Source organism: Sceloporus occidentalis, unplaced genomic scaffold (assembly GCF_023333645.1).
Source record: "Sceloporus occidentalis isolate IW3139 unplaced genomic scaffold, rSceOcc1.0.p SCAF_4, whole genome shotgun sequence".
NCBI classification, from domain to species: Eukaryota; Metazoa; Chordata; class Lepidosauria; order Squamata; family Phrynosomatidae; genus Sceloporus; species Sceloporus occidentalis.
The window spans coordinates 67,665,464-67,688,025 of record NW_028316984.1 but is presented as its reverse complement, the minus strand read 5'-3'; the positions used below and the strand labels follow the sequence as shown (position 1 = coordinate 67,688,025).

At 41.2% G+C, this 22,562-nt stretch overlaps 2 protein-coding genes across 4 annotated transcripts in view; one reads left to right on the top strand and one right to left on the bottom strand.

The window, feature by feature from the left end:
• KALRN (kalirin RhoGEF kinase) overlaps positions 1-22,562 on the top strand; it is a 719,845-nt gene that overhangs the window by 78,552 nt on the left and 618,731 nt on the right. The gene's annotated exons all lie outside the window — the stretch shown is intronic.
• On the bottom strand, positions 9,761-11,064 carry LOC149313956 (uncharacterized). The gene is made up of 3 exons (XM_089523334.1): positions 10,646-11,064; positions 10,422-10,532; positions 9,761-10,331 (listed from the first exon to the last, which is right to left on the bottom strand). Exons 1-3 carry the CDS (start codon positions 10,937-10,939, stop codon positions 9,789-9,791), a joined length of 948 nt encoding a protein of 315 aa, XP_089379460.1. The 5' UTR covers positions 10,940-11,064; the 3' UTR covers positions 9,761-9,788.

Genomic DNA, 22,562 nt, shown 5'->3' with positions numbered 1-22,562 from the left:
ATTTTAAAAAAACACTCACAGACTATCAAATAGTTTAAAAAGAAGACTTTTATTTCTATTTCTTTTTCTAAAAAATAGCGGCGTTATAAAGTGAGCCAGGTACAAGCAGCATGCCGTTGTTTTTTAAAAGATCTGTGTGACAGTACAGGTGTAAGTGACAAAGAATCTTCAGGGTTCTTTAAACGGTTCAAAAGTTCTCTATTGGCAGTGTTACCCACCACAGAAGTTGGAGCGTTTATTTCAGCCATGGCCCTCAAAAAAACATCCCAGCCTTTGGGGAGGCGTTTGGTTGGTAAAGCATGAGGCTGTATTATACTTTTGACTAAGTCCAATATATTAGATCCAGTTACAGATTCTCCTTTATACACAAAGACGCCCTTGTCATCCCACGAAGAAACATTTTTGTTTTGACTCATTTTGTTTAGTAACAATCTTGCATTATTTTTGTACCTGACAGGCAGATTGTCCAACACTTCTTGAATCATGCCATCAGGGGAGTTCATCACAACTTCTTCAGAAGGGGATTCGGGTAGAAACAGATTTAAACTTTGTTTCTCTGCCTCCTTCTGTTTTACATGAGTTAGATATTTTTGGAGTAAAGCATCATAACGTCTGGCTTTCTCATATTCAGTTAAGTCGGTCCTACGTAGAATTGCCTGCATTTCAGTATCTAAGGAAGAGATTGCTGTAGTTCTGATGTTTTCATCTTTAGAAGCTGGGCCCTTTAATTGTTCTAGCTGATGGCTGGGGACCAAATACATTTTTTCAGCATATTCCATCACTGTTTAGTTAAAAGGCCTGTTATTAGAGGAACTGCGAAACTTAGCAGTGGCCCCAAAAAACCCCCAGACTGCTTCACAAGGTACTTCTTTTTTCTCAGGGACAATTTACTGTTACCCAGAGTTTTAATAAGGGTGCGTCTTTTTTTTAATACACGCACCTGCTGTGGGGATAAAGGAATGTTGCCTTTTAAAGTATTGAGGGCTATTTCTGAAATGGCTGCAACAAGGTCATCCGAAGCTGAACACAAAATGGCCTTTCTTTGACGAGGAGGCACTGTAATAAGCAGTTTTAAAAGTGCCAAGTTTCTCTTTACGCGACTGGACATGTTTCCCCATGGAGGAGCAGACAACAACAGAGCCCTGGATTGTTAAAACCGGGCCCTTTTGTGGTGGGAATGGTTTTTCTTCATTATATATACCACAGGCAAATCTGGAGGGAAAAGGCAAGTTCTTAGCCTGTAAGAATCAGGGGTGTTAGCATTCAGATCCAGCACTAAATACCCATGAGGTTTGTTTGTAGCATCAGCAAACACCTCCATGAAGAAATTGACATTTCCCGGATACATCTGTCGAGCCAAAGTAGCAATTTGTAATTTGTCCCGAGGATTTTTAAAGAGCACCATATATTTAGCGTTAAGGCTGATGGTCCGGCTACTTTTTCCTTTGCAAAAAATATTTTGGGTAATGAAAAATACACTCAGATTCCTATGATGTACAAATTGGGTGAAAACCCGCTCAAGATCTCTATTTTCAGAACCATGAATCATCAAATCATCTATAACCAAAAGATTTACTTTATTGGGGGGTAACAGTTCATCATCATCAAATTTATCAGGCATCCCCTGTACAAACTGAATAATAGGGTATTTACATTGGAGTTCTTTGTACAAATGTTGCCAACAACTGTAACACCAGACAATATTTTCAGGCATTTCTGAGAACACACTACCAGCATGATCCAGCATATTTTTTATAAAAAACGTCTTCCCACAGCCACTAGGTCCAGCGAGAATAGCTGAGAATGGGTGTTGCCAGCGTGTTTCCATTTTAGTAGCCATAAGGAAGTGTCCTAAATCCTTCAGTAATGACCCTTTTATCAAAAACAACTTTTTGTGTTTTTTTGAGATTTCTAGTGTGAAGTGTCCAATGCTGCTTATTTCTTACAATACCTGGCTGCTGTACCACAATTTCATGAGGTGTGGAACCTTTCTTGTCTGAGACGTAGGAGAATACCAGGTCTTTGAGACTGTCAAAATTAATTTTTTCACAGTTAGCGCTGTTCAATGTAATCCCCTTGACCTTCATGCAGGCTGTGCCGTTAGACAACTTATAACCGTAGGTCTTAGGCCCTGCTGACACAAACTCTGTAATGGTCTGATCTGCAGGAACCTCACTTGTGAGATCCCCGAGAAAATCTCCGAGAGGAGGGTCCCACTCTCCTTCCCGACTCACAAATATGACACTGTCTGTGTCATGGTACAAAACACGTCTCCCAAGCTTGTCTAAGAGTGCATAAAGTTCCAAACGTGCATAGGCCGTTGTAAAACAGGCAAGGAATTCGTTTTTTCTACCCGAGGTTGTCACCCGGTCGTCGGAATATTTCCAGGAGACACAAACAGCCTCATCGTCAACAAATTCAAACATTGAAACCTTGTAAGCATCAGAAAAAAGCAGCTGAAAGAATTCATCGGGGTCTCTCAACACCTGAGTGTGAGGGAGGTTTGTTCTCTGCCCAAACTTCCCCCACAAAGAATTTAAAAACAGCTTTGCAATCTGGCGCTTTGCAGGGTTCACAGCGATCTGATCTTTGCGCAAAAGCACCCCCTCCCTCATATGATATTCCTTTATATACTTGTTTTTGTCCTCATCGGTAACACACCAGTGAGGATAGCCTGAAGCTTCCTGCTTCTGTCGTAGGTGCATCTCGATGTATTTTGAAAACAACACAGAAGACCTGCGTGCAAAGTGCCATACCTCATAGATTTCCACAACCCTGTACCCCTTCTCTAGAGCCACATTTAACTCAATGGAGCACCACGTCCCCTTTAAGGCTCTTTGTTCATCTGTATGTTTGCACGGGTCCAACTGCCGCTGTTCTGCACAGGTTGAACACAGCACAAACATAAGTTTTCCAGAGATCCTGGAAGGCAAAACTGGAAAATAGAGTTTTCTGGGAGGAATAACTTTTGCCTTCACTATGCCAAAATAGTTTGTGACCGGTTCAAAGTCCTTATAAATGACTTTGGGATGCCCCAGAGGGTATTGTTTGGTTTTGTTAACATAAGGGTACAGGCTGGTGAAATCGTAGTATTTCACTGTCTCCCCACTTTTAGGTTTATAGTAGAGACAGATGGCATTTGTACGACCCCCAAAGAGAGCATCTCTGGGGTGTAGGGGTTCTGGAAGGCGGGATGAAGCAAGAAACGTTTGGAGTTTCACATCTGTTTTTACCATATTATCCCATTCGTGTTGCCAAATCGTTCTCAAATCAAAACCCCGGCTTTTGAGTTCAGCTGCTTTTTTCTGTGTGGAATTGTAGAGAAATTCATAAGATTTCCCCACCACAGGGTTTTTCTCCTGGGGAGGATAACACAGGACACATCCATGATAAAAGCAACCATTAAATTCAAAGGCTATTTTCCTATTACCTACAGCGGCATACCCGTCAAGAAAATAATCTCCAACTTTAACCTCTCCACCATTTAAGGCATGCTGAATCTCAAGCTTTTCCTCATGTTCAATATACAAAAGCCATTGAATAGACGGTGTGGAGTATCGCTTAAACTGATTGTGGTAATTTACAAAACTTGGAATTGCAATGGTGTTTTCTTGCAGAAACTTAAATCTATACATCGCAAGAGAGACACTTGCAAGGGTGGGGAATTGGAGGGGGTCTATAGCAAACCACTCCTCATATTCTTTTTTCCCTTTCTTCCCTTTCTTCCCTTTCTCCACTAACTTCTTTTCTTTTGTCAGTTCTACAATTTCATGCCTGTACTTGGTACAGGCCTCTACTAAAATTTCAACATCCTTTTTGCAGTAAAACACAAGCTCTTTCTGCATGTCAAAGATTTTATCCTGATTCTCTGAATACCATGCTAAAAAGGCTTCCTTTTCACCAGGCATCATATATTTTACACCAAAATCTTCAGCTGAGGGCATTGGGCCTACATAATCCCAATGCTCAGGTGTGTTAAAGTAATGGGGAAAATATCCCTTATAGCTCTCAAAGCCTAGAGCTTTGGGTAGTTTAGAGAGGGCCATAGGGAGGTGACTCAGGGAGTCAATAAATTTTATATTCAATTTTTCCACTGTAACAGAAATCAGTTTCCCACCCTGAGCGATAATTTTTACATCAAGTTTTTCTTTCACCAGCTGATTCAGCACCAGGTAACCATCATAACCCTTAGAGTTATGTGCTAAGAATGTGCAGTCAGAAAACTGGCGGTCTATAAATGTTGTAATAAAGTCAGATAAACATGTCTCCCCTTTAAATTCCCAACTTTTGCCAGCAAGGGGCCACTCATAATCTTCATCCTCATCATCGCTGTCATACTGCTTTTTAGCCCCTCTCTTATACCTCCGCTTTCTTTTGTTACCATTTTTAAAGCACTCTACAGTTTCCCCTGGAAATGCTTTTACAAAGCAGTAGTTAGGGACATGTACACCAGTTGCTTGGTGACACTCGAAATCGTAAAATAGATACTGTACAGAAACCTCAGGGGTTTTTAGGGGCTGCATGAAGCATTTATGTTCATCATCTTTTGTGATGAACCCCCAACAGACTGTGCACTGCCGGCCTTTACACTCTTCCTCATCATGGTAACTTTTCTGGTAATGCGAGCATTTAGGACAATAGCTCCTGCTTTCACAGCGTACCTTTCCCTCTGAGACCAGCTGCCTGTGTATTTTTAAGCACTCTTTAGACCTACAATTCAGCTTACAGTCAAAACACCTAGCCTGTTGATCTACCACAACCGCACAATCTTTTCTCAAGCAGAGGCGACAGAAATATAAGCAGGTGTGATTGTTATGGTTATATAGGCTCTGGCAAAATATGCAAAAATTTCGTACCCCGAATAAGGCTTTTACATTGATTACCCCATAGAAGTGTTCGTCATGCAGAAGCAGCGTGTATGTTTTTTGATATTGAGGGCCTTGGGTTTTAAACAGACTCCACCCCTTCTTAGAATAATGTGCCACATGAATATTAATTTTTAAGTGGTTTTCAGCATGTGAAATATCACTTAAGGTCACTTTTTTCTGATCGGACCAGCCAAGCTCCTTATACAGTTGCCTGGCTGCTGTCAGCAGTTTTGCATCTGTGGGAATCTTTTCACTCATGACAGCAATCAGGCCACCGCCAAAACAGAGGTTAGTGCCTGTATAATTTAAATCAACCAAATGTTTTCTTTTTCTGGCAACTATTTCACTAGAGGGGATGGAGCCTATTGATCTATGCCCTCCGCCCCCTGGGGGTTTCACAATCGTAATTATGAGACGAAAACTGGAATGGGCACAGATTTCCATGTTGCTTTGCAACAGGTTACTCAACTGTGATAGAAAATCCTCAGCATTTAAAAGGTCCTTACTTTTTTTAACAGAATACAGAGGATTTCTTAGGCCATCAGCCTCCAGTCTAATTTGAACACAATCTCCCAGACTAATTCGCTGGTTAAGATCGTCTAGAATATTTTGTATTGAGTTGTGTAATGCGTGTATAGCTTGCGTGTACGATGTTACATGCTCTAAGTTTCTGAATCGGAACTCCTCACCGATACGCACTGTACGATACAACCTGTGGGTCCACTGCCATGAGCGTACACGCTCTGCATACACGGCAGGGGGGCCCTCATCATCTGGGGAGCCTGGGATGTTTGCAGGTAGGGGCTGGCTCTCATCCCTGGATGATTCAGAAGACTCCAAATCATTCTGAGGTTCTGCACTGGAATAAGAAGGCTGGTTATTATCAGAAACAGAGTCACAGGGGTTTTGGTTCTCAGCCCTGGATGGGTCAGAGGCCACGGAAGAAGGGGTGCTGGAACAAGAAGGCTGGTTATTATCAACACTATGTTTAGTGTTTTTTACCAGGCTCCTCGAGTTCAGGCCCCCTTTACATTTCCTATTATTTTTCCGAGTGTGGAGTACTTTTTTTGATCTGTTAATCAGGGTGGTTACTCTTCTTCTCCAGTACAGTTTACCATTGGCAGGTTTCTTCCAGTACCCCGCCACCCTGCACCATTTACCATTCCGGCCTTTCTTGATCCTTGGTTGTAGTTTACCTCTGCCTATCTGCCGATGTTCAAGGGACCTGTCCACCATGTACTCGTTATATTTTTTAATACTCTCGTAAAAAGCATCCATATGAGCTTGTGTTACTGGATTGTCCCACATATAATTCAAATGGGCTTCATAGCCCTTGGCCCGTCTAAGGATCGCGCAACCTTTCGCTACCATTTTCTGCATCTCCACAAAGCAGGCCGATAACGTTGCAGCTTTCTTTCTGCGGGCTTCAAAGCGTTGTAAGAGATTTCCGTCAATCACCATCACCTGCTCATTATTTTTTGGCTTCTTAGAAGCCTGGGGTGTAGCATCGTGGGGTTCTTCTCTGTTACGTTTCAGAGATTTGTCTAAAAGCAAACAAAATAAGAAGTATTATAGCTCACTCACTCACTCATTACCCCCCCAGCCCTTAAATACCACAACACACACACACACACACACACACACACACACACACTGTACCTCCACTTTTATTTGTTGTCACTGGAGTTTCAGGTGCCGCATTGCCTTCGTGGCTGCCTTCAGCAAACATCAATTCTGTAAAGAAAAGACACTAATTTCAGAAAGAACAAACCCACAAAATAACACATTTAATGTTGTTAGCCCCCACCTCTAAATTATTATTTTTTTTTGACCCACAAAGCAGTGCTAATATTGTTAAGCACAAATTTTACCTAATTCTTCATCTGTTGGGTGTGTCAGGTTTGGGGCCTGTGTTTTAGCCAGCCCTCCTGTGCCCTGTGCAGTCTCCTCTGAAGGAACGTTTTGGACCTGTTTTTCCATGGCTTGCAGGGGCTATGAAGTACCAGCTGTGCCTGATGAACACAAACATGTTGAGACATGCCCACTAAACCCACCCCTCGCATATCAGAAAACCCCACAGAATTATACTGTTGAGACTGAGCTGCCACATTTCTGCTTCTGACAAGAAATGGAGAGGCAGACATTCAGCATTGTTCATGTTTACTTAAATCTAGTATGTGACCAAGTTCCAGATGAACAAATAGATGAAAAAATATACCACACTTTACAAAAATTGGCCAATTCAACTCAGAAGCACGTGGAAGAAAAAATGGAACCCTTAATAACACAGTTGGAAATTCCAAATATTTCTCGTGCTTGTGAAATAATCCATTTAGTTATGAGGTCTCAATTTTCTGATGGAAAAATCAACTGGGGAAGAATTGTGATGACTCTCTTATTTGGAGGTTTTATTGCCAAAAAGCTGAAGACCAGAGGTGTGCCTCTCACAACAGGAAATGTACAGCAAATTACCAATTGCATTGCCGGCTATTTGATAATGGAGAAACACATCTGGATGAAGGAAAATGGCAGCTGGGTAAGTTTAACACATATTCTTTAGGAAACCCTATGGAACCAGTGATCAATTGAGAAAAATGTGTTGCCCTAACAGTTTTTTTCTTTTCATTATTTCAGGAAAACGGCTTAATAATGACGCATGAAGTTACACCCCAGAAATATGAGAACAGCTGTTTTTAACCGTCTGTACAATATTTTATATCTAAAGTGGTTGTTATTTCCGGCATAAGCTCTTGTATGCTAATGTCCTATAACAAAGCTATCCACCCAATAAAATCTTTTGAAATTACCTAGTCACCATCAATTCCTAACCCCTACACACACACAAAGCAATGCTCAAAGCAATGGTAGTTAACAGGCTTATTTAAGAAAAACTGGCAAAAAAAAAAAGTTTTAAACAGAATAAAAAGATTTTCCAAATGGGCACTTATTTGAGAAAAACCAAAAAAAGAGCTTTTAAAACAGGCACATTAGACAATTTAAAACCTAAAAAAGACCTTTTTGGGGGAAAATGGCAAAAAGAAGTTTTCCAAATAGGCTTATTTAACAATTAAATGAACTTTTAGCACCAACAAGCCAAAAGTTAACAATACAAAAGGCTGTAACTCTGCTGCGTATGAGTAATCAGCTCTTGACCATAAACCCATTAACACCTCTGGAGCTTTGTTTTCTACCCCCATCAAATCTTCCCACAAAGTCTCCAGAATACTCTTAAAAAAAAAAAAGCTTATAAAGCATTTTAAACCTTGTTTCACAAAAAGAGAGCTTTTTAAAATAATATTTGACAAAAATTTTTAAAAATGTACCAAGCACATGTTTTGCATGTGGAAACAGGGGCCAGACTTTTTAATAAACATCTTTCTTAATCCCATCAAACATACCCAGCAGTAAGCAAAGCAAAGTTTTTAAAAAAAGGCTTCTAAAGCATTTTAAACCTTGTTTCATAAATACCAAAAAGAGCTTTGTTAAAAATATATATTTAACAAAAAAAATTTAAAACAGTGCTGAGCACATGTTTCCAAGTGAAACCATTTGCCAGACATTTTAAAAACCCGTATATCCTAATCCACACATTTCTACTCTCAGTAAGCTTTGAAAAGTATTTTTTAAAAAGGCTTCTAAAACATTTGTAGCACATGTAAAATTTCTTTCTAACAGAACTACATGCTAACAATTAAAAACATTTAACAGGAAAATGCATAAATACCAATGTTTTTATGGCCCAAAGCCCCAGATTTTAGATGAAGTCCATGGAAAAAGAGAAAGCCGCATGTTATGCTTGTAATTTTAAAGCTGCTCAGTTTTCCCCCCCAAATTAATGGACATTCATCAAATATTTATTCTTTAGTGAGGGAAAAGGCCCACAACAGCCCATTTTGAATAAAGTTTCAAAATGGGGAAAAGGCAATAGTTATAAAGGCCTTCTTTTAAAAAACAATGCTATGGAATATACAGGAAAAAACTTACCAAGAACCACAGAGTCTCACAGGTATGGCAGCCAGAAAAGGACAGACCCCCTTCTCTGCAGAACTTTTATACGTCAGGTAACCAGTCTGTGATTGGCTCTTGAGACTTGCCCCCACCCACCCCTAAGAAAAAGGGTAGGTTGGATCTATCCCCCCTCCCCCCTAAGGTGGTCCTTGGGGGTGGATCTATGTCCCTCCATCCCCCTAAGGTGGTCCTTGGGGGTGGATCTATGTCCCTCCATCCCCCTAAGGTGGCCCCCCACCCCTAAGGTATACATGTTGCAGGGCACATAGCCATGTGGTAAGCCACCCCCCTCCCCTTTTCTCTTTTTAAAAAACTTTTTTGCAGAGGGCCCCACCAGGGAAATATAGTGTCTGTTTAAAACTTCAACCATGCTTTTTGTTTCTGTGTTTAGGAGACATTGGGAGGGGGCCTTGGGGGGTTGCAAAAAATGATTTTCAACCCTCTACATTATTTAAGAGCCACCCTGATTTCTGCTTTTTGTTTGAAGTGGGGGGTTTGGAGAGGTAGCTGTACAGCTTAATTGTAAGAATCTCTCCTTGCTTTATTTCTGTTTTTTAGGCTAAGGAGGGTCAGGAAGTTTGGAGGGTTTCTGTAAGAAGGCTTCCCCCCCACCCCCTCTTCATTGTTTAATTTAAAGAGCCATCTCCACCCTCCACCCCTCCATTTTGTATCCCCCACACCACCAAAGCCTCATGTTTTCTAGGGAGATTGAGTGGTGCATGAATACTGATACCCCCCCCCCCCATTGTAAATACTCATTATGAGCCAGCTCTAGAGTAGTCACTTTTTTGAAAAGAAAATCACAAACACCTTTTTAAAATAAACTCTTTTTTATTTTATAACCTTTTAACAAACATTTTTTAAAAAATATCAAAGCAGCCAACAGTTTTCAAACAAACTTCTAGTCAGTCTTTATGGATCAGATGGTCTGTTAATAGTTGTTAGAAATGTTTTATAAGATCTATTTTTAATCACTTTTAACACATGCTCCAAAATAGGCTTATCCCTGGGTTTCAAAATGTTATTTAATTCCTTCAGTGAATTTTCAGATCTCTCTACTTTAGTTACAAGTTGCAAGATTTGGTCTACAGTCTCATTTGTTATCAATAGGCCATTGAAACTGTAAGCTACAAGAATATATACGTGTAACACGTTTTTAAAATCTATTTGCCCACATAACCAGCTCAGTTTTCTACACAGATAACGTTTTGACCACAACAGACAGTCATGGGAATTTTGAGCAGGGGCAGAGATTACACAGCCAACACAGGATTCATAGCGATATTGCTGCAAACAACGGGTGATGATTCCATAACACACGGCTCTGATTGTTGACCGCATGAGAACTTTCAATTCTCTGGGAGAAAAATTTAATGGTTCTTTTGGAACATCTAGTCCAAGAATTTTAGCCATGACCACAGGGCTAGGTTGAGCTGTAGACATCTCGACGAAATCCTAAAAAAGAAAAAAGATAGATTACCTTTAAAATGCATTTTTAAAACACACACACTTAATACCAAAATCCCCTTCTAAAAGATGACTTACTGGAATATCATTCCAGCCAATGCTTGCAAACCTCCACAGAGCTATAGGTAATGTGTTGCCTCCACATGCTTCAGCACACTTCTCTGCAGAACTGCTACTGGCCTGAGGTTGCTAAAATATAAAGAAAATAGTCTTTTTTTTGTTTTTTTAGAGGAGAGGTGGGGAGCCGACTTTGTAAGGCTAGTCAAAACCCTTTAAAAATAAAAAAAAACCCACTTTTTTACCTGCATTACAGCTGGTTCTGCTGAAACGGCATCCACCAGGCGGTTCCATGCTTTGCAAATCTCATCAGCTTCTTCGCTAGCCAGGTCAGCATAGGTAGAAAGCCCATCATCTGAACTATTGCTAGGATAACGCTTTCTGCTTTTTGGCTTCACATCCCCTGTTTCTTGCTCTGTAGAGTTTGCAGAAGTAGTGGGGGCCTCCATGTTGTCTTCTCTGAACATGTCTGGGCTTGCCCAAAGGCTTCCTGTAGCGTTGCTAAAACCGTCTTCTGATTGGCCCTTTTGAATCATCATGGTCACATGAGTCCCTTCAGACGCTCCACCTACAGGCGGGGTTTCATGCTGGGGTGGGGCCACAAGCGGGGGGCGTGGCCGGATATCCGGGGAGGGCAGGACTTCCGGCAGAAGGCCGGATATCCGGGGAGGGCGGGACTTCCGGCAGGAGGCCGGATATCCGGTTAAGGCGGGACTTCCTGTTAAGGCGGGACTTCCGGGGCGGGGCACCTGTCAGTGGGCGGGGCTTATGAGTTTGACGAGAGGTGCCACCCTTTACTACTTATATGGGAGAAAAGCAGGAAAATAAATAAATACATACATACATGCATACGTCTTTGGTTCTTCTGTGTTTGGCATTGTTTCTTGTTGCTTTCTTCCCGTGGGTATTAGTCCCCCCCTCTTTTGTTCCCTTCATCCTCATGTCTCCCATTTATCCTTATTTTTCTGGCACTCTTGCCTATGTCCAGTAATGTAAATTGTATAAATCAAAGGTTATTCTAGAACTACAATATTTTGCATATTAATTTAAATATGGTTTGCTTAATTTTATTTCTCTATATGTGTGTGCCATCAATTGGATTGTTTTCAATGATATTTATGTGTATTATTATTATTTGCTTTTCCCTTGTGGATGCTGCTTTTATTAGGTTCTAGTACTCTTTAGGCATCTATGGACTAAATTATCCAAGGTAACTATTGTGTAATAACTGATGAAAACTACTGACCTGTGTAAGTGCTCCATAAGAACACATCACATAGTGTGATAGGCATAGTAAATAGGGAGTTTTCACTGGAGAGTTCTAGTTCTGAATCTTGGTTCATCAATGAAACTCTGAAATGGCCTTGGAACCAGTCACCATCTCTTAGCCTAAACTTTGGCAAGAATTGCAAGGATTGAGTGGGGTGAATTCATTGAAAGAAAGATGAGTGATGTGTGTGAGAAACAATAAATAAGGTTCTTAACCTCTGTACACTTGCTCATATGTATGCAACATTTTCACATCAGCATTCTTGTGAGAGCAAGTGTGATATAGTGGTTTGCGCATTGGGCCATATCTCTGGAGACCAGCGTATGACTCTACACTTGGCCATGGAAACCCACTGGGTGATCTTGGGCAAGGAACATTCTCTCAACCTCAGAGGAAGGCAATAGCAAACCCCCTCTGAAGAAACTTGCCAAGAAACCTCCATGATAGGTTTCCCTTAAGGTCACCATAAGTCAGAAATCATCTGAAGGCAACAACAGTTCTTGTGGTATGTGACAATAGGATTTGTTGACAAAATTGTATATCCAGGTTCTTTCAGATTTTGGTTATAGCAGCAGTGGGGATACTCTTCAAGTATTATAAAACAAAACTGAAGATGTATATGTCAAATAGAAACTGGAATTGCCTGGACACAGCCTGTACAAAAGCCCTGCTTTAAAACTAATACCCATAGGAAGGAGCCTTTATACTTCCAGCCTGAATACTACATTGGCGAGTGGTGTTCCCTTGCTTAGAGAACAGCCTATAAAGTCTTTCTTTCACAAGGAGTTTAAAAACTACTGAGCTGATATCATGTCAAATATGACACCTGCAGCATAGAACCTCTTAACTGGTAACCATCTTTTCAGTAGTCTCCAACTGATGGCTGTCACATTCAAAGCAGCCCTAAGCTTTTAATGCTTACTGCTGCAAATTTATGTTAAAAGCTACCAAGCTTGGCTAGTATTTCAGTTCTTGTATAGCAAGGCTTGATATATCGCTATATTGTCCCCTGTTTATTCTTGAACCAGTGGAATAATTTTCTGCAACTGACAGATTTGAATTACATTTATACCTCTCGCTGTACCTCTGGAGGACTGTAGAGACAAAGCATTAGTCAAGATGTGAAATGTAGAACATGAAGCTATAACTAGGAAACTACTTAGGGGTAGTGTCAAAGAACACATTAGAAAAGATTGCAGAGTCTCATCTGGCCTGGAATACTTCAGTATGATGAAAGAAAAATCTTTACTCCTATGCTTTCACCCCAGTCCACTGCTTTCTGCAATGATAACCAAAGAGGCCTTTAAGGGATGTTTTGGGGTTGCTTGTTCTGTTTTTTTTTCATGTTCTTCTCAGCATCTTTTATAATTGTACATCTTTTATACCAGCCTGAGTACTGCATTGCTGAGTGATGGTCCATTGCTATCAAGGTCTTCAGCTAAGAGGTTCTTCCCTCATCCAGTGGTAACCTTTAGAAGAGTCATCTTATTTTCTCTAGTCCTGTCCAGTACATTTTATCACCTAGTTCTCTGTGTCTGGTCTCATTGTTTCTTGAGTTGGTCAGCAAAATGACAGTAAGGTCCAATAAGTGTGTGTGTGTGTGTGTGTGTGTGTGTCATTTCACACCTTCATTTGTGGCTGATGATGGTGCTAATATGTAAACACTGTGGATATAGCTGTGGATGTAACTTTCTGTGAGGTTGCCACAGTGGTGTTATGGACTCAGATCCCATGTTCAGATGATACCAAATTAGGAGGAGTAGCTAATGCCCCAGAGGAGAGGATCAAAATTCAACATGACCTTAATATGTTAGAAAGCTGGGCCAAAGCTAACAATATGATTTTCAATGCAGACAAAAGTAAGGTACTACACTTGGGATGGAAAAATGAAATGCATACATATAGGATGAAGGACATCTATGTGAAAGGGATCTAGGAGTCCTAGTAGACCACAAGTTGAACATACATGAGTCAACAGTGTGATACGGCAGCTAAAAAGGCCAATGCAATTTTAGGCTGCATCAACAGAAGTATAGTGTCTGGGTCACAGGAAGTAATAGTGCCACTCTATTCTGCTTTGATCAGGCCCCACCTGGAATACTGTGTCCAGTTCTGGGCACCACAATTCAAGGATGTTGACAGGTTGGAGCATTTCCAGAGGAAGGCCACTAAATGGTGAAGGATCTGGAAACCATGCCTTATGAGGAATGACTTAGGGATCTGGGTATGTTTAGCCTGGAAAAGAGATGGTTAAGAGGTGATATGATAGTCCTGCTTAAATATTTGAAGAGGTGTCAGATTGAGGATGGAGCAAACTTGTTTTCTGCTTCTCCAGAGACTAGAACCTGGAACAATGAATGCAAGCTACAGGAAGAGATTCCACTTCAACATTAGGAGGAATTTCCTGACAGTAAGAGCTTTTTGACAGTGGAACAAACTCCCTCGGAGTGTAGTGGAGTCTCCTTCCCTGGAGGTCTTCAAACAGAGGCTGGATGGCCATCTGTCGGGGATGCTTTGATTGAGATTTCCTGCATGGCAGGGGGTTGGACTGGATGGCCCTTGTGGTCTCTTCCAATTCTATGATTCTATAATTCTTCCATAATGCTGCAGAATTTTACTATAAATCTGAAGTTGCTTTGCAGGAAGGCCCTGACTCAATGTTTTCTAAGTGTAAGGTACCAGGTTCAATTCCTGGTATGTCCACTTACAGTACTGGAATAGATCTTTGAGTGCCAATAGTAAGTTAAACCAGGATACCTTATAACATTATAAGGTCTTCATTCAGTAGATCAGTTGGTGACTTCTGTCTTTGCAGAAAACATATTCTGGAATTGAGTCTGTGGTCAGAAATATGCTTCCCTCCTAACTGTGTATTGTTCAGAGTGAAATCCAATCTTTTACAGAGCTGTAGCAGCTCTGGTGTTGACAGACTGAGGATCTGGGAGACACTAGCAGGGAGAACTTTACATGGCCAAGGAGGGACCCTTTTTTTAAAGTGAGAGACAGATGTGAGAAGGTTTGTGATGTATGATCTCAAATCTCTGCATCCTTGCTTACAGTCCTCATGCCTACCCTCCCACAAATCAGCACTAGGTGATTGAAGTAGATTTTAAAAAGCACTTCTGGTTAAAAAATGCTTCCCTTATTGAAATTTTCAGAGATATTAGTACCAACTTTGAATTACTGTGTTAGTCTCGAACCTAATTTTTGGATTTCACAGCAATATTGATCTGTTGGCTGATTAGTAGGAAGTATTTGGAGATCAACTGTACACCAGATTATTCAGATGCAAACATCACTGAATTAAATGGAATTTACTCCCCAGTAGGTGTGTATGGGCTTGTAGCCTAAAAGTACAACCTTGGCTCATCAATGTGCCGGCTGTTAGGATTAGGCACATGCTAAACCCTTTCTGCCAGCTCATCTCAGAGATCTGCTGGCAAAGTGATCTGTGAGAAAAACTGTTCTACCAGCCAAAATCTGATGCCACCATAAAAAGGGATTGAGAAGTAGTAGACTGAGGGAAGAACTGTTATGCCACATCCAGGCTTTGTCCAGTCCAGGGACACAATCAGAATATCAACACAATGTTAGTCTAGTGTGTGGGTAATAATAAGTAATTTTTAACAACCCTAGCGTTAGATTAATTAAGATTCATCATGGTTTTACCTGGCCTAATCTTAGTTTAGCTGGTGTTCAGCTATTGCAGCTAGCTAGGAATACAACAAGTGGCAATAATGACAAAAAGTTATTTTGAGGTTGTAAGTAATTTTAATTACTTTGATAAGTTATCTTTTTGCATTTTTAAAGGCCTTTTAAGCGGAATCTTTTGGGTCGTATGGCACAGTTATTAATACTCAGAGTTTAGAAAGAAAGGAATGGAGATATAATGTGACAAGCCCGTGTCCCAGAGAGGAACATTTATTATAGTGAATTATTTGGAGTGGATCTTGTCTTTGTAATATTACATCATGATTTTTTCTTTAAGGCATTGTTCCAAGTTTTATGTCAAAGACCTCTAGATAAACTGGTTGGCTGACAGCCATCCCTATCATAAATGTAAATGATAGATTGCAATATATATCTTCACTTGTCTTGTTCTTATGAGATTGGAAGATATTTTCTGTGAGGCCTGAGAGTTCACATTTGCAACCATTATTTTTCTACACTTTTTTTAGAAATTGTGTAGCTTAACTAGAATAGCTGCTGCCTTGTTGCATGGATGTTTAGAAATAAGAAGCATTGGATGGATGGTTTGTTTGAAATCCAGTTGGATATCTTTGCTGTAACAATGGTATGGTGGTGGAAGGAGGAAAAAGGCTGTGGGCACAGCAGACATAAAAGAAAGAAAGCAAAGTGATTATGTTTGTTCTCCCTGGGAGAAAGAAGTGACATCTCCAGCCAGCTTACTTCTCTAGTGCCTGGCTTCTCACAGGAGAAATGTTTTATGAAAAGTGGCTTTGACAGCCGTCTGCTCCACTGTACAAGCAGTTGATCAAGTTAGCAATTCCACAACTCTTGCTTTTGAGGATCTCCTTAGTAGCCAGGCATTGGAGAAACTGACTGCTCAGAGCCAGTAGCTCTCTTCTTCTAATGAGGAGGATGAGATGGTTTTGCCTTACCTTCTTTACGGCTTCTGTATAACCCCAGGTGAAAACAAAATTGCTAGTATAATGGACCATTATCCTAGTGTAGTGAACTAACAAGATGACTTTCCTTGAATTTTTTTTTGGTCCACTAACTAGTCCTCTTGTGCTTGTGCTATTAAGTTTACCATACTAGGAAGATCCCGGGGGAAAAAAAGGGATTTAAAAGAGATTTAGTTTTTTAAAAAAACGTGAAGTTAATTGCATAAAATGACCCCCAAAGTGAAAGAAAGCAAAGTTAAACTGAAGGTAAAGCAGACAAAAAAACGCAGCTTTTTACTTTCAGGATGTTCCGAAAGTAAAAAGCTGCCTTTTTTCTCTGCTTTGTGTTCAGTTTAATTTCACATTATTTTACTTTAACAGTGATATCGTCTGATAAACTTCCTGCATTTGTGTTTTTTTAAAAAAATAAATCTGGTTTAAATCTGTTTCTTCTTCGGGTCCTCCCTAGTGTGATAAACTATATATGTGTTTTTGCTTCACATAGGAATGAGAGCAACTAGTTTTATACCGGTTATTTGATAAAATTGGCCCTTACGGTCTCTTCCAACTCTATTATTCTATGATTTGTTTAAATTATTAAATTTGATGTGGGAAAATGCTTGTTGTTTGATTCTTGTGCTACCAGTGAGAAATATAACATAGTTAACGATAGGCTGTCTCAAGGAGATGCGATCAGGACAGCTTATCTCATGGAGAACAAATAATTTTGCAAATTTTTTCAATGTTCCCAATGAAACCTACCCAGAAGTAAATCATCACATTTATCATAGAATCATAGAGTTGGAAGAGACCGCAAGGGCCATCCAGTCCAACCCCCTGCCATGCAGGAACGCTCAATCAAAGCATCCCCAACAGATGGCCATCCAGCCTCTGTTTGAAGACCTCCAAGGAATGAGACTCCACTACACTCCAAAGGAGTTTGTTCCACTGTTGAACAGCCCTTACTGTCAGGAAGTTCCTCCTAATGTTGAGGTGGGATCTCTTTTCCTGTAGCTTGCATCTATTGCTCCATGTTCTAGTCTCTGGAGCAGCAGAAAACATGTCAGCTCCCTCCTCAACATGACATCTCTTCAAGTATGTAAACAGGGCTATCATATCACCTCTTAACCTTCTCATCTCCAGGCTAAACATCCCCAGCTCCCTAAGTCATTCCTCATAGGACATGGTTTCCAGACCCTTCACCATTTTAGTTGCCCTCCTTTGGACATGCTCCAGTTTCTCAACATCCTTTTTGAATTGTGGTGCCCAGAACTGGACACACTATTCCAGGTGGGGCTTGACCATTGCAGAATAGAGTGGCACTATTAATTCCCTTGATCTAGACACTATACTTCTATTGATGCAGCCTAAAATCGCATTGGCCTTTTTAGCTACCTCATCACACTGTTGACTCATGTTCAACTTGTGGTCTACTTGGACTCCTAGATCCCTTTCACATGTAGTCTCATTCAGCCAGATGTCTCCCATCCTATATCTATGCATTTCTTTTTTCTGCCCTAGGTGCAGTACCTTACATTTTTCTGTATCGAATAGCATTTTGTTTGCTTTGGCCCAACTTTCCAGTTTATTCAGGTCATTTAAAATTTTGATCTTGTCCTCTGAGGTGTTAGCTACTTCTCCTAATTTAGTGTCATCTGCAAATTTAATTGCACTGATTCCCATGTACATTCCTATAGGAATGTAGGCTAAAAACAAACCCTATAAATGTTTTGTCTGAAGTACGTCTGGTTATGTTCAGTGAAGCTTTCTCTGAGGTAAGTATGAGCTTCCATTCAGGTGTATGTTTGTTAGTGTGTGTACGTGCCAAAGTTGCCTGTTGACTTATGATGACCATGAATTTCATAGGGCAAGGAATATTCCTTCCTCTAAAATGTAGCCTACAGCACCTAGTATTTGTTGGTCACACCCATCCATGTACTAGCTAGGGCTAACACTGCTTAGCTTTCAAGATCAGATAGGACCTTTAGGGTAATAATAATAATAATAATGTTTATTTATATACCGCTTTTCCAAAGTAGATCAAAGCAGTGTACAACAGGAAGTACAATACAAAGTAAAACAAACAAACAAACAAACATAACAGGCCTCTCTCCCCCTCAAGATGGTGGCTGAAGGGAGGGCTTTTCTTCTTCAGGCAGGCAGTTGGAGCTAGCCTGCCTCTCTCCCCTCAAGATGGTGGCTGAAGGGAGGGCTTGTCTTCTTCAGGCAGGCAGTTGGAGCTAGCCTGCCTCTCTCCCCTCAAGATGGTGGCCGAAGGGAGGGCTTTTCTTCTTACAGGCAAGCAGTTGGAGCTAGCCTGCCTCTCTCCCCCCAAGATGGTGGCTGAAGGGAGGGCTTTTCTTCTTACAGGCAAGCAGTTGGAGCTAGCCTGCCTCTCTCCCCTCAAGATGGTGGCTGAAGGGAGGGCTTTTCTTCTTACAGGCAAGCAGTTGGAGCTAGCCTGCCTCTCTCCCCCCAAGATGGTGGCTGAAGGGAGGGCTTTTCTTCTTACAGGCAAGCAGTTGGAGCTAGCCTGCCTCTCTCCCCTCAAGATGGTGGCTGAAGGGAGGGCTTTTCTTCTTCAGGCAGGCAGTTGGAGCTAGCCTGCCTCTCTCCCCCCAAGATGGTGGCTGAAGGGAGGGCTTTTCTTCTTACAGGCAAGCAGTTGGAGCTAGCCTGCCTCTCTCCCCTCAAGATGGTGGCTGAAGGGAGGGCTTTTCTTCTTCAGGCAGGCAGTTGGAGCTAGCCTGCCTCTCTCCCCCCAAGATGGTGGCTGAAGGGAGGGCTTTTCTTCTTACAGGCAAGCAGTTGGAGCTAGCCTGCCTCTCTCCCCTCAAGATGGTGGCTGAAGGGAGGGCTTTTCTTCTTACAGGCAAGCAGTTGGAGCTAGCCTGCCTCTCTCCCCCCAAGATGATGGCTGAAGGGAGGGCTTTTCTTCTTACAGGCAGGCAGTTGGAGCTAGCCTGCCTCTCTCCCCCCAAGATGGTGGCTGAAGGGAGGGCTTTTCTTCTTCAGGCAGGCAGTTGGAGCTTTGTATTTGGGTATTTGTAGGGTATCTGAGGAAGTAGACTGAAGTCTGTGAAAGCTCATGCCGCCAATTTCTTTCTTTCAGTTAGTCTCAAAGGTGCTACAAAATCTCTCTACATACTGATTCTACAGATTAATCTTTGTATAGCTCATAGTTAAACTACCATTTCAGACAAAATGATAACATGCTTTCAACATTCTGAAGTTAGATGAGAAATGAAGACTAGGGAAGAAGACTCACAGTCAAACCTGTATGTCTGTTTAATGTAAGGTTGGCACTGCATCCGGATCTGGCCACTGGCTGCATGACTATCAAACCAAATAGGGAGAGGGCAGTTCAATTTTCTCTCACACCAAATTTTTGTGGGTTTAAAAAAGGTTTGTTCTTTACCTTCAGTTGCTAAGTCGAGAACATGGTAGCTGCTGATACTGCCAGAAGAATTGGTGGAAAATGGTAAATATGATGAATCTGGAGGACTTTCCCAGACAACTGGTGAGATGCCTTGGTGATATCTAGTATAAAGATACACAGAACAGAATTATTTGGAAAAGGATACATTTTAAAGAGGTTTTAGGAGGGACTGCGTCCTTCAGCCTGTTAGAGTACCATCCTATTTATTTATAAAAGAAGATTATAATCATACATTACACAAAAACATTAGAGATGAGCATTTGGAAACACATTTTTCTTTAGCATAAAATTGTTCCAGCTGAAACTGAAACAGCCCACAATGTACTGTCCGCTGGGGAGTTATTCAGTTCAACCCAGTCTTATCCTGTCTTGCAGATGTATAAGATAAAAAATGCACAGTGCATTAGCACATTGCTGGTAGATTCGTCATTCCTTGTAATATTCCAGCAATTGCTAGTTACTAGGTTTCCTGATCCTCTCCTGATCTAGAGTTCTCTTTTATGTTATGTCTCTTGGAAGAAAATTGTCATATGTATTTCACGGAGTTAGTACTCTTCTGGGCTTGATGTTATCTTTCCTGCAGTCAGAACATTGGGAGGAGCTTCTATGTATTTGTTTGTGTTTGTGTTATATGCCTTCGGTCTGTTTAGCCAATAGTTAACAGTTTAGCTTATATAATGGCTAAGTACATCATGTGCTGACAATGCACATACACATTCCATCCACAGTACCACAAAATCATTTTTTCTCATGCTTGACTAGTTGGTTGCTGTTACAATAGGATTACACCATCACTGTGTTTGATGGAAGATAGCTAATGATACTGTTATTCCCTGTACTCCCAGTGGTGCCATGAGATACTGTTTCACATGCTTAGAAAATGGCTCACTGAGCTTAGACCCCAGGATTTTCCAAGCGATTCACATGCAGTGGGCTGCTCTTCACAAAAACCTCTACCATTTTTCATTGGGTTTTCTGGGGCTAAACATGTGTGACTCATCCAAGGCTAACCAGTGGGTTTCATGGCAGAGTGGGAAATCAAACCCTGACCTTGAGTTGTAGTCCAATGCTCAAACCACTACACTACTCTGGATGCATTTTACATGGCTTTCAGCGTATGCTGAAGCCACTTGGATAGGGAAACAACGGCCCATGTGCCCATGGCATGCACGCGCCGCTCCGCCACATGCACACGCCCCATTATTTCCAGGATTTTCCCTTATGCTGAGGATCTGGAACAGATCCCCACGTAAGGAGAGGGCCCACTGTATATAAAAATATATATATCTTCTATTCACATTTACCCATTTAACATAGTAGGATATACATAGCAGGGGGTTGCACTAGAGGACCATTGTGGTCCCTTCCAGCTCTAAGATTCTATGATTCTATACATGTATAAAAAGATGGAAAGCCTATAAGATACTCTTATGACAAATAATGTGAAGTAGGGGAGGTTTTCTTTTATGGCCACACCTTCCACAATTGCACCAGAGTCATCTAGAAGTTTGACCCTGTTCCCAACTGAGGTTTGGCGCTGGGATAGCTGGACAACTTGAAGCAGCTGCAGGAGAAGTGGCTGTAAAACTGAGTGTGGCAACAGAAGCCCTATATGTGGGGTTAGGTAAGCAAAAACGACAGACTCCATGTCACCTCAAAATAATTACAAAATAGTACTAGCAACTTTTACCCTGCTTTGCTGCACCCCTGGCCCTCTCATACCAATGGCTCTACTGTTTTCTGTGAAATTTCTGCACATAGCTTAGCAAAACAGAACTCCACTAGCCTTTTTCTCCAGACACCGTAACATAGACCTAGAAGATTTGGAATTGGAATTGGGAGGGGAAGGGCCACATTTACAACTATGGAAATGTCAGGCACAAGACTTCATTAATTGATTAAGCACAATGAAAAGCAGCGGCAAACTGGTTTTTCACAAATCCTTTGGACAGGAAAGTGTCTACATATTTTCTCCATACCTTGGCTTCTACAAGGAGTAGAGACTTGCTTCCTTCATTTTTAATTAACACTTTCAATTGGGGCCAGCTAATGGTCCAAAAGGACCCCAGGCGGCATCCCAAGAATCTGGGTAAAATCCAGCCAAGTGGGTAATATGACGATCTTAGGTCCTCTGTCTCCACACATGCTTCTTCCTTTACCACTGAACAATTACTCAATTACTGGCTATATTCTGCTTAATCATAATTTTTCCTCCATCTTTGGTGACATCAAAAGTGGTTACAACTAGGAAGAGTCAGCATGTCATGAGGGCATAACTGTAAAAAGAAAGATGATTGCTTTTATTTTCCTGGGCTAGCTTGGTTGTGGAACATGTTGCTTTTATTTGAGTAAATCCTCTGATGATGATTTGAGAAATTAGGTCTCAAATTAAGCAGTAACTATAAACTTTGTTTTTGCAACAGAAAGAAGGCTCCTTGGTAGAAGATACAATACAACAGCAGCCACACAAGTCTGTTGGCCTATTTTCCAGGCAGCTGTAACTTGGTCATGAATATGACCCTTTACTTAAAAGCTGAGCCACAAAGGCAATCAGCATATGAGTCACTCTGGGTCAATTTTGAAGTCCCTTTGGTAGGCAGCTGGGCTATATCACTGATTGCCTGGAACAGAAGCCCAAGATCAGAGCGCCACTGTTCCTGGAAAAGCTGTTTCTTGTGTTTATGCTGTCAAGAAAGGCAGGAAAGATGTAGATGAGCTTTAGGCCAGCATGACTGTCTTTCCCTGTAGCACTTTCAGTAGACCCGATCATATATGTATATATATATATATTTTAAAAAATAGCTCTGGGGTTTCAGTTTCAGTTT

Coding starts and splice junctions, on each gene's coding strand:
- LOC149313956 (XM_089523334.1), bottom strand. CDS start 10,939: ATGATGATTCAAAAGGGCCAATCAGAAGACGGTTTTAGCAACGCTACA. Junction 10,533..10,645: donor CAGAACCAGCTGTAATGCAG/GTAAAAAAGTGG, acceptor TTTATATTTTAG/CAACCTCAGGCCAGTAGCAG. Junction 10,332..10,421: donor TTGGCTGGAATGATATTCCA/GTAAGTCATCTT, acceptor TTTCTTTTTTAG/GATTTCGTCGAGATGTCTAC.